This window comes from Sipha flava, unplaced genomic scaffold, assembly GCF_003268045.1.
Source record: "Sipha flava isolate LNK unplaced genomic scaffold, YSA_version1 73_pilon_pilon, whole genome shotgun sequence".
Lineage (NCBI taxonomy): Eukaryota > Metazoa > Arthropoda > Insecta > Hemiptera > Aphididae > Sipha > Sipha flava.
This window is the reverse complement of record NW_020273613.1, coordinates 2,264,072-2,277,101: the sequence shown is the minus strand read 5'-3', so window position 1 is coordinate 2,277,101 and position 13,030 is coordinate 2,264,072. Positions and strand designations below refer to the sequence as shown.

At 33.0% G+C, this 13,030-nt stretch overlaps 1 protein-coding gene across 1 annotated transcript; it reads right to left on the bottom strand.

Moving 5' to 3' along the window:
• Positions 1-488: 488 nt before the first annotated feature.
• LOC112692313 lies at positions 489-989 on the bottom strand. The gene is made up of 2 exons (XM_025566943.1): positions 902-989; positions 489-816 (listed from the first exon to the last, which is right to left on the bottom strand). Exons 1-2 carry the CDS (start codon positions 987-989, stop codon positions 500-502), a joined length of 405 nt encoding a protein of 134 aa, XP_025422728.1. The 3' UTR covers positions 489-499.
• Between the last annotated feature and the right edge of the window lie 12,041 nt (positions 990-13,030).

Here is a 13,030-nt window from a genome sequence, read left to right as displayed (position 1 = left end):
GCAAATGTATTTTTCCAAACCTTAAGCAATGTAGCTCATTTAAATTCATGTATTGCATGTATATTAGGGTGTTCTTTAGCCATATGAGAAAAAAAAAATAATGATATTTTTCTGGTCTCACCCCCTAAATCGGTGTGTATACATATAAAAGTGAACTACAAAAAATTTTAGGTCAATCAAATAAAGTTAACCCGTGCCGACTTGAAGTTAAAGTTTGAGCTTAATACATTTTTAAATAATTTTAGACAATTTTTGTATTTCCGTAAATATTTCGTAAACCATTATGAAAATCGTAATTTTTTATAATATGTTTTTTCAAGTAAATTAAATTTCCAATATATTTTATAATATAACATATTTTTTAATAAATCTATTAATTTAAAAAATGCATAAGCGTAATTAAATATATTCTTAAAAATAATAAAAAAAAACTTACAATATTGAGTAAAATTCATAAAATAAGTGATATCAATTATAAATACAGGCACCATAATTTTAATTATATGTTATGTTGTTGTTGAAGTGTACTTTTTTTACAATTGGGGTAGGTTTTTCGATGTTCTTGTACACACAGTAAGACGTACTGTTTTTGCTCCTCATCTAATGTTAACGATGCATTAAAATTGTCCATCAATTTCACTGTCCTTTCTACAGTATCCTTGATTATTGTTAGTGAATTTATTATATGTTTTGCATTCACGAAATCTGTATTTGATTCCCAAGATTTTGGATCGTTTTTTAAGAAGCCATCATTAATTTTGAATCGAGAAAATAATTTCAAGCTACTCTCTGATAGAAATTCATCAATATTTTTTTCTGAAAAAATTGGTAAATTGATTGTTTATTGTTTTATATTAATTTTAAATTTTTTACATTTAAATAAACTAGATATTTTACTTACCTAAAAATGTATTATCTATTTGGTTTGGTTGAATAATCAATCGTTTAGTCGGGTTTTTTATTGGTTTTTTTTTTAGAGCTTTTACCATCTGACGCTTTGTCTCAAGTGGTATAGAATCATCAAAAAAAGATACATTGTATATACATATGTACATACGTGCATAATAGAATTGAATATTATTCGTATTATCATTGATTATTATTATTATTATTATTATTATTATTATTTATTTATAATCAATGGTATTATTTATCGCTCAATATAATCGGATAAGTTGCTACACCTTCACGCGTGCGTGATTTTAATCGCCGACACGCAGCGTGTAATACTGTGTGATCGAAGCTTTCTTATTGATCATTTTACATCAAGACTTTATGGGGGCCCCTAAAAATATTCCAACAACAGGGCCTGGGGCAAAATGGTCCCGTTGCCCCTTTCCCCTCTGAACAGCCCTGCTGCGCATCTTGACGCTGCAAGACTTGCATGTGAAACGAACTTCGACGCTGCACGTTTGATAGAGCATCGTTCACAGGAATTGTAAAATGCGTACACGTTGCGACATCGAACACTGCAATATTGTCAACGTAACACTCGACGAGGTATGATGATGAGAAAAATATTTTTACCAGTTTTTGCGTTTAACAGACTGCTGTGCTGGGTTGGGACTTATCTAGATAAATTGATCTAGATAAATTATCTAGATAGATTTTTTGTTATCTTTTATCTTATCTAGATAAATAACGCTGTTATCTAATTACTTATCTAAGATAAAATTTTTACTTATCTAGATAATTGTCTGTATTCTTGCCAAGATTAGAGTTATTTTTATTCTTGTACGAAGACGAATCTAATAAATCAAAAAACATCAAAATCGATCTAGCCATTCTTGAATTATATATTCTGTAACTAACCTGACTTTCTTTTATGCGTACAAATTTTGTATTCATAATCATAATTCGTGTATTATAAATAAGTAATTATTATTTCCTGATATGACATTTTGTTCGTATTTTCATGTCGGGAAAATATTTTTAGTATTTTTAAACCTAATTTCTTATTTTTCCATGGAAGTTCCAAATATAGTAGGTATTTGATTTTAGTATACACATGTAACTCATACGCTGAATAGTCATTACTTCACTCTTGGAACCTTTAAAGTCGTAACTACTTATAGAATAATGAAAATCATTAAATTAATATTATATTGAATACAACATTGTTGACTTGAAATAATTTTTTCATGTATTTTATATTCATTTTGATACGTACAGAGCAAATTTCCTTTTTTTTTTTTAGTGTAACATTTTAGTGATTAACTATCATTAAATACTGTACATTATATATAAATACTGCTTAATGGTACACTTCATTACTATAATAAACATTAAACAACTTGGTACCTATTGATAATAATGATTATAATTGAGTCTTCATAGATATTAGAATATGAAATATTGACCAAAAAATAACAATTTTTGAAAATATCTTTTTTTTTTATCTAGATAAAAATGAAATTATCTTTTATCATTATCTAGATATTTTAATTTTTTTTATCTATTATCTTCATCTAGATGAATTTGGACATATTATCTTTCATCTTTATCTAGATAAATTTTGCTTTATCTATTCCCAACACTGATTATCGTTTCATTGTCTAGTCAATTCGTATAATCGCATTGTTGTCGCTTTGTCGTTTATCGAACAATATTATTCTAGTGCATCAAAACCACTGCGGTAGATAGGATTGTAGAACGTCATTGCAGCGTAATAATTTAAATACTAGCATGTTATAGTTCATCCGCATTTAAAAACGACGTTAATATAGACCGTAAAATCGCGTTTAACAAAAATCAAAATATAATTTTTATTTTGTAATAAATATCACCATGTATTTTATGCGATATCTGTGTACCTACTACTGATGTTATACAGACATTTTATTTTTATATTTTCAACATTTCATGTTAATCGGTAACCATATTTACTTTCATTTTTATACGTTACTTTTTAATTTTAATTTTCAGTTAAATTTTGAACTCAAAGATATATACCCCCACACACACACACACACGTATATATATATAAAATATTATACTTAAGCGTTTTTTGAATTACATATATTTTTGTAGCTCGCCCTCTTCTTGTAATCATTCCATCGCCCACGGAAAAACTATTGAGTTTATTTTTCGAACAGTATTGGACATAAATATGAATTATACTTGTAGTTTACACCAATATAGTATAAATCATAACGGTACAGCAGTGCTCCGACGTTTGAATACGCGATGAGCGGTCACTGCAACCACGATTGATGGGGGTAAAAAGATCCGGGGGCACGTGGAGTTTCAAAAAATTCATTGACGTGTAACCCGGTGCGTCCGAATTGCATGTCAAAAAAATAAAAAATGAACATAAATTGGAATATCCGAATTGCATGCCAGGTCCCAGAGGATTCTGTCCGAATAGCATGCTACGTCTTAGATGTGTATGTCCGAATTGCTAGCCGGAAAGTCATGTGTTTGGGCAAATTTTTAAAAATTGCAATGTGTTTGGGCAATTTAGCATTTAGCCTTTTTATTAGAAATTTTTAAAATTTAATTTTTAAGTTAAAGGTATGTATACGTACGGTTTGTATAAACATTTAATTATGTCCAATACTAGATAACAATATTATTATATCGACAAGATAGAGTATTGACTATAAATATAGTAACCTAACCTAACCAGGGCCCCGCGCCTTAAATTATAATTAAGGCCCCGCGGTTCTGATTTAACTGAACTTAAAATATTTTATTAATACAAATTATAAGACCTAACATTTATTTTACCCGGGGCCTCGCAAACTCTAGCACCGTCATTGCGCGAACATATGGACATTGTTCGTTAGGTTGTTGTTGACTATGTTCACATATTCGCGGCACACCCTGTAGATACTCGTGTACTGTAATTTACCGTGCAACGTGTGTCGTGTTCTGCAAATGATCATTCAAAGCGTTGTTCTCCCGGAGACGGCGTAGGCAGTCCGTTACGCACACCGTGAGGTACATCATCGTGGTACACATTGTATATTCACTCGGTTTATACATCCAACTGTACGAAACGTTGGGAAACAATAATGGTAGAATCTTTGTGGCGATAATTATCGTCGAAAAAAAAAAGCATCGCATGATAATTACTTCGCGAACACACGCTGAACAGATTATTTTTATTTATTTTTTTGTTTTCAACGCGTGATCCGTTTCATTATCACGGCTCCTAGGAATCAACGAGATGCGACTAATCGATGTGATACGACGACGGGTCCCGACGTACGTCAGCGCGTGCGTGATAACTTGCACACGGGCCATTTGAACATTGCGCCATCATTGCGGTTCGTAGTATCACACGCGCGCAGACACTCGCACGTAATTACAATACTATGTACTAGGTCAACTATGGTAATTTAATGGTCGATCGACTGCAATAAAAACGATGCCACATGCACGCCGCTATAATTTTACCAATTTCACTATTGCGTACGAATGTTAGTCGCACTCAGGGAGGTTCAGGGGTGTCGACTGACACCCCTCAGAGAATTGGTGGATGGCTAGTTCTGTGTGAACTTGTATGAATATTTGTTTAATTTAATACTAACCAATTTTTCAGCTATCCAAATCAACATAATAATTATGTTTACCTTAGAACTAAAGCGTCACATGAGAATAAGTAGTAAGGCTCAATCCCAAAAATTATGCTGTACAAACTTAACAAACGTATTATACGGTCTAGCACGCGGTACAACGTTCAATTTTCAAATAGTTATTGACTCACCGTGATGAGATGTTGAAACGTTATATAATATCGTTTCAACAACTCGCTCGGAATGCGACTATTATTACCACTCTCACAAGCATCATGACACCGTATGTTAGACGAGGCGTAGCCCACAGGTATAGGGTCGTTCAGGTTGACTCGACCAAACCTAAATCGAATCATAGGCACAGCCGAACTACACGGGTCGCCTAAATACCGCCTGTACAGGAAGGCGCTTTCCGCTCAGAGTCTCATTACGTTTTGTTGAGGAAATCGTGTTGCCGGAAACAATATGAATACGGTTTATGTAGAATTGTTGAGTACATCTTCAATCAGAAAGACCACCGAGACCAACACGTAGTGGAAAGCGCGTTAAACACACGTAGGTTTTCCGTGTTAACTTGAATCCGCGTGCTGCCATTAACGTTTGTTGTAAAAACATGTTGTACAAGTAACTGAAAAGCATTATTTATTAAACAATTGTTTCGCGTACACAAGTTTCAATTAAGATTATTGATGTCTAATAAATATCGGAAATGTAGCACGCTTGCAAAACAGCCTTTCGTTGTTATTGTTCTGTGTACCGTTAGCGTTGAAGATTGCAAAGTCCGAGGCAAAAAGTAGCGCATGTATTTGACAAAACTGTGTACGCGGGCGACGAAAAAATTATATTTAAAACAACAAAATTCTTTAAACAGTGGACGTTTCAGCACGCTTTGCCGTTTTACGCGAAAAAAATAAATATAAGTCTCGTATGTTTGAATACTTGGTAACATATATGTATATATCTGCAGTACGCTCATACACACACACACACACACACACACACACACACACACGAACACCGGGTACGTGCGTACAATAGAAATGTCACACATTCATGTTGCGGGGAGAAAGGATAAGACGCTACGAGTCGACGGGTGGTCGGCGGAGGCGGCTGCGGTAAAAGGATGCGCGCGTGTGAAAATCCGTCTTATAAATTATTGCGCAAACGTCGCACGGTCGAGAAACGGTCCCGCGAAAGGAGAAGGAGAAGGAGCAGCGAACGCCGCCGTCCGATTTGCATATAAATAAGCTTCTCTTCCGCCGTCGACCAACAATAATTACTCAAGGGCCCGGTCGCGGCGGCCGGACGAGACAAGACAATCGCACCACGGCCGTCGGAATTCCGCCGGAGTGCAAAAATAATAATAAAATTAAATTCAAACGGTTTGCCGCGGCGGCGGCGGGTGGTAATTGACGCGTTTGTTTTGTCTCCCGTTGACGCACAATGCCGTCGAGATGTCGTCTTCTCGCGCGAACAGCAACAGTATCTAATAATAATACGGAGGACGTAGCGGAGCTTGTCGGGCAGAGCAAATGACGGATAAAGTATGCAATCGACGTAAGGCATCGCACAAGGCAGTAGCGGTTTTATATCCGCGTGTATAGGACGTGTGTGTGTGTGTATGTGTCATTTATTATTATTATTATTATCATGTCGGTCGGCTTTGAGAAAAATACGCGAACACTCGTACTCTCGAAAAGCTCAAAATGTGCACTCGACACCCAATAATGTGCTCTTAAAGTATAAAAAGTCAACGTTTACAAAGTCACGTGTAACGCATATGCTGAGCATCAATTTTGTTGATAAATTTAAGGCAAATATTTTTTTATAATAATTTTTTGTTTTGAAAATACGTGTGTACGCGCACAAGTGCGTGTAGAAAATAATATTTTGCGATTATTTGTATTGATTAATTATGAGCACTTATATGCAGAGTGATTTCTACCACGTCCAACAGTCCAACCTTCTACTTGGGGGTTTTCCATAAATTATTTTTAATTAATTCAAAGCCCTTAATGATGCAATAAAAACTAAAAATATTTTTTTAAATTAAAAATACATAAGAGCGCATTTTGAAGTTACATCCTGGACGCAACATTTGGTTTCTACGACACTGTATATAAGTCCCACAATACTGTGACTTTAATCGTTTACTCCTTGCGAAAATAATGATGACGTTTAATAAAATATAAGGTTTATAATAAATAAGCCTTGTGAAATTCGCTTCTCACGCAGACTAAATCTAAAAAAATCATTTATTTCACTAATTCTTTTATTATTATGTTACGGACATGCAAGAATCGTTTAATTGTCGGCACGCTACAATTGTAACAATGATTGGTGTGTACCAAATTTTTGGTTTTTATTTTTTACAATATTATCGAAATCCTCAGATAACGTTCCATACCGTGTATAGTATATAAGTACTTGAAAAATAACTGCGGTTGACTACACGTACAGTTCGGTCAATTAGTTCGCAAGTTGTATTCAAGCATATGCGTTGATGTATAATCTAGACCAATAAAATTCGATTTAACAAAGCAACTAATAAAATGTATAAAATAGAGAATTTATAATAATTTTCATGGTCATGAGATAAAAAGATGCATTGGAATTATTCGAGTAAAATCAATTTACAGTTTTAAAAGTTCGTGAAAAAATTACGACAAAAGGTATAGTTGGTTTTAAACATTTTCTGTTCACATTACATATTAATATACATTACCATTATAAGTATGTACTAAACGTAGGTTAACCGAAAATACTATCTTGTATGCGTTTTCTCGAGATGTTTTTTTTTTTTTTTAACAGCTGAGAACGTTTAATGTACCAAGCATACGCTGTACTTGTAAATGAGCTGTTGTGTTAAAAAAACGGCGAATTAACAACGCTATAATGCAATCCTAGGTAAACAGAGAGAAAGGGGAAGAGAGAGAGAACGTACGTGAAATAGGATACGCACTACAAACGCACGTGCGTCCCTATCGGTAACTGCCGCGGACTTGAATGTGAAATACTTAAATACGATAAAAATCACACAGCCGCGCGACAACGGCACATTATAAAGTACAGTGACAGTGGCGGGCAAAAGAACGAGGAGAGTTGAAAAATACACGTAAGGAAAAAAGAGACCGTGTTTGTTTATCGTCCTCTTCCCACCAGCACCGGGCCCTCAATCCCTTCACCGTTTGCATGTAATTATTATTTCGGCTGTATATGCTCCCGCACACACACACACACACACACACACACACGCACACACACACTCACGTGTAGGTAGGTACATGTCGAAACGATCGCACGCGAACCGGAATTAGTTTTTTATTTATTTTTTTCACCTCCCTCGTACGTATCCCACCGTCTCCGCACGGGCGTGACGGCGAATTGCTTTTGTCATTGTGTGCGTGTGTCGACGGCGGCAACGGTGACGACGAGTAAATTGTGACGGGACACGAATGTGTAAAAAACTTTTCGGGTTCATACTCGTACGGGGGCCTCGCGTACACAGTAATAATAATGATAATAATGATAATGATAAACGGAAACGTTGTTTTATGTTGTGTTACGTGTCGTCTTGTGTGCCCCGAGAGTTGACATTAAAACGAAACGCGACGTGTACGCATCGCCGCCGCCTCGTTTAATTTAGTATTATTGTGCTCATAAGTTATAGGTACCCGTATTATTTTCTATGTGCACAGAATACCGTACACTTTTGCTTGCATCGTAACCACCTCGACCCTGGTACTGCTATATCATGTACTGGATGTTCGCGTGTTCTGCCCTTTCGGGAACCGAGTTGACACGGTTTTCGATATCGGATCGGTTTTAGAATAATATTTTTTTCCTCCCGACGCCTATACGCCATACGCATCAAGGATGGAGAACCTTGAGTAAGTGCGTGTCGAAAAAAAAAAAAATGTTCATCCAAGCAGGCGTGACTACACATGAGATTCTGTTCAAGAATACACCCATAAAAATCAGCTACTTACTTTTACGTTACATTTTACACTATTGAACATATTTGTAAGAACATATGATTTAAGGAATCCATAACAAATCGCACTCGAATATTATTCATTTTTAATTTATGGAAAACGAAAAAAAAAAACAATTATTAACAATATTTAAACCAGTGAAATTATGTGCACACGTCACTGTCATGAGCGTGTCATGGATTTAGCATCTCTGAGTCATTTACAAAACAACCGTATATGTTTGGAAAGTACTGTAGTTTTGTTTTGTGCGTCGTACAATTTCATTCAGAAATTCCAATTTCAATCAGCGGTCACCATACGTAGTTGAGTTATTATAATATATTACATGTCAACATATTAGCATACAGAATATTATACTTTTTACTTTTCCACGTTTCGATAATATACATCGACTTACTATAAAAGTCCTAGTAGTGTTTGACGTTTTTATTTATTTTTTTATTTTTTTGAGGAGTAAAGCGAAGGACAATCTTTCGATAAATAAAACGAATATTTTTCTACTGACCACTCTTCTAAAATATAACACAATTATATATATTTATGTGTTACCCCACTTTAGGATACAAACTTTGAAATACGAACATTTTAAGATCTCAAATCGTTTTTATATGATACGACGACTGGGTTGACGCAAGGGTTGTTGTAACTTACACACAAATACTGTTTTAAACTTTCAGGATCATCGCTTTCAACTGACGAATCGATCATCCTGTAGATGTGAACGGTTTGCGATGCGCTCGGAGAACGCGGATATAAATTATAGGTAAATACGTTTAGAAACGGTAATAAAATAATAATTATTATTATTACCGTCGTCGTCATCGTTGTTGTTGTTATAGTGAAATTCATCGTGCGATAACCGAAAAAACGATTATAATATTATTCTATACGAATTATAAAACGTAATATTGTACAAGTGAACATCGCCGCCGTCGTCGTCGTTTTCGTGGTATACCGATCGTATCGAATATGTTATAGAGAAATAACGATATAATTTACCGCCCGTTTCATTAAGTAAAGCGCAGTAAAATATCATTTCAAACACGCTATACGCCAGTCATTTTTAACTAATTTCGGTCGTACCGATATACATATATATATAAATATTATATAACAATAATATATCGTGTACACGTAGAGGGGTTGGTTTTTTTTTTTTGTTGGTATTTTACTTCTAATATCTCTCAGTAATAATTAAAGACCCTTTGAATTCTCAACCCACGTTGTCATCTGCGTATATATTATAAACAAACATATAATATTCGTACTTAATTTTCTTTTTCAGAATTAACGATTTTCGGCGCCCCCCAATCGTCGTTACTTATTGTCAATACCGATTCGGTTTGATTTTTATTCTTGAACTTTTTATTTTCTTCTATAAAATCGATTTTAAAAAGTGTTGTAACGCTGAAAGGGAACTGACGAAAATCAAGAGGCCGTCACAAACTACGTATTTGCAGATGATAAAAACGCGTTATTGTTAAATTACACTTTTATGCCATTTTTACTCGTACGCTTTAGATTTGAACTCTGAAATGATGTTGAAACTTTAATTTCACAACCGGTCATTACAGAGTTATTGCGTTTAACGGTATTGTTTGTGTTTACACGTTGCATTAACGTTGTTATGTATTAAAAACAAAGTAAATGTCTATAAAATTAATTTATCACACAAATAATAAATATTAAATAATAACCGTAAGTTAAATACTGTGGTTTTAACACCTGCATAATATATATTGAAGCATAAAAATATTTTTAGAAAATCATGACATGCTAAATCGTTATTAAACATAGTTTTAACGTATGAAGAATAGGATATAAGATAAATATATATATAAGAATAATAAAACAAAATTTTTTTATTAGTTCATCAGTCAAAATAGGGTAATGGGTCATCCAATGATGGAAAAACGGCTAGAAGGTTTTTTTTTTCAAATTCTACTCTTACGGCTCAAATAACTGGACTGGATGAAGGAATAATCCACGGATTTTATGTTATTCTTCAGACATTATCATGCGAAGTAGAAATAAATGCTAATGCTATTGATGAGTTATCTTTAAAAACTGTCGAATTGTTTGTCAACATGTATCCATGGTTTTATAAGCCAAGTAGTATCCATAAAGTATTGATTCATGGATCAATAATTATTAAATTGGCATTACTTCCCAAAGTAAAATTACCAGAGGAAGCTTAGGAGGCGAGAAATAAAGATAGGTATAAGACGATATAGGGAGCATAATACACGGAAGTCATTACGAAAAAATACCATAACAGATTTACTCAATAATCTTTTCATATCATCAGATCCGTTAAAATCTTACTTAAAAAAATCTTATAATTATAAGCCAAAAACACTTTTACTAGATGCAAAATTACTTTTGGCACGCGATTTTGAAGATCATGTAACTCAAAATAATAAACAAGTTCACAAATATAACAATGATAATAGCGATATTGAAAATAGTAGCAATAGTGAGTAGTGAAAATTCAAATAAAAATTAAAATAAAACATTATTTAATTTTACCTTAGTTTTGTATATATTAAGTGAAATAGTATTTAAATAACATTAAAAATAAATTTTTAATAATTTTAAGTTGATAAATATTTTTGCTCATTATTTTATATTCTGAAGCACTGTACGGCGGGCCAAGCATTTGTTTCTATAAACTACTGTCCTGAATCGTAAGATTTTTTTTAATGACTTCATAAAAGAAAAAGAAATTTCAAAACATTTCCGAAAAGTTCAGACGAAATAGCCTTGATCTCTAAGTTTTTATTTTTAATTGGAGGGTGAACTGAAAATACAACATACAATTATACATTTTCAAACGCTAAGATTATCATTTAAATAAATGAAACTTCCTATTTTTGTACAGTATTTTGATGGTCAATTAAATTAATTGATTTTTATAATTTCATATACGTATTTGTTTAATAAAATGTTCACGAATATCGATAATCATAAGATAATAATTATATTTTTACATTTAAGACTGAAATATATGATTTTTTACTAATGTTAGTTTGTTATTGATACGTGAAAATAATGGTAACATTTTTAATTTACTTTGAGTAAATTATTTCATTTAACATTTTAATGTTAATATTTCACATTGGTTGTATTCATTGGTATTTAATGGTTTGAGGTGAATAATTAATGGTTTTAAAATCAATTATAAGTAACAATTTTTTTTTTTTTATAATAAACAATTGTAATGCCATTCAAAATCCAATATTATTTTATACTTATTTGTTTGGAATGCGAATAATCAAACGAAACATATAACACTATTTATAATATTAAATTTCTAATATGTTATTTTGTAGTCATATTTGTATTCTATTCGTTTGATCAACATATAATTTTACACGTAAAGCTTCATTAAAGTAATACTAAGTGTTTTTTTTATAATATATTTTATAGATTATATTGTACTGTTGACACTGCAGAAGACATGCATTAATTTTTAATGTAATACATATCGAATTCAACTTCATCGAATAATACACGTTGCCAAACATGAATTTTTAGTTAAATTCCTCGGAACTTTCACATTGTTAAAATTCGGCATTTTATTAGCATTTAAACTTAATACTCGAGGGCTACTAGGGGCCCGTTGCTTGAATTAAATCGATTAAAAATATGGGACAAGTGAATAATAATATACAAAACAACAGATAACGCCAAAAAATTTAACAAAACCTTGAAATACGGTTCTATACGTTGTACTCATTTGAAATCTACCGAAAAATGCCATTATATAATAAGAGAATATACAACATCGAAAAAATTCTAAAATTTTACTTCAAATGTGTTGCATTCCACAAGCCGTCAGTTTTTTCCCACGATAACAGTACAAAGTATTCGAGCCATTGATTTATACTTTCTCTTTATAACATTATAATGAATTCGTTCTTGTATAGGTCAAGATTCGTATTTATTTATCACGGATAATATGTGATAATGGTATATCAGCGCGGGTCCGACTCTATTATTTATACGAAAATCACTTACACGCTTGTGTCGCAATACTCATACGTTATACTATAAAATATACACCGTATGAACTGCGCTTATGCGGTTCACTTAAATATCTATACATTTTAAGAGTAGACGCGTATGGAATATTAAAACGATCCGAAAGCTGGTCCCAGAGTAAATGCTATTTTCGTAACGCGGTGTATTCATTTTAATAATAACAATAATATTCTTAAAACGTTTTTAAACACGGTTCGATATATTGTTATCGGTCGTATATTGTATTAATTTGCAAGTTATATTTGATCGCGGGTAATCGGTTAATCGATTCTTGTTCGTAAACGAGCGGATGATATACTACTTGGACGTAACCTGCATAAGTTATACCACATGGACGGTTTCGCGTGATAAAGAGCTCAAGTCAATTTTCGAAATCTTCCGTAGATTTATGCACCAGCGTTGTGCGAATAACGTGAATCCACGTCGAGCTATTAGTGTTACGTACGTAGTAAAATAATGTACGTAAAACAT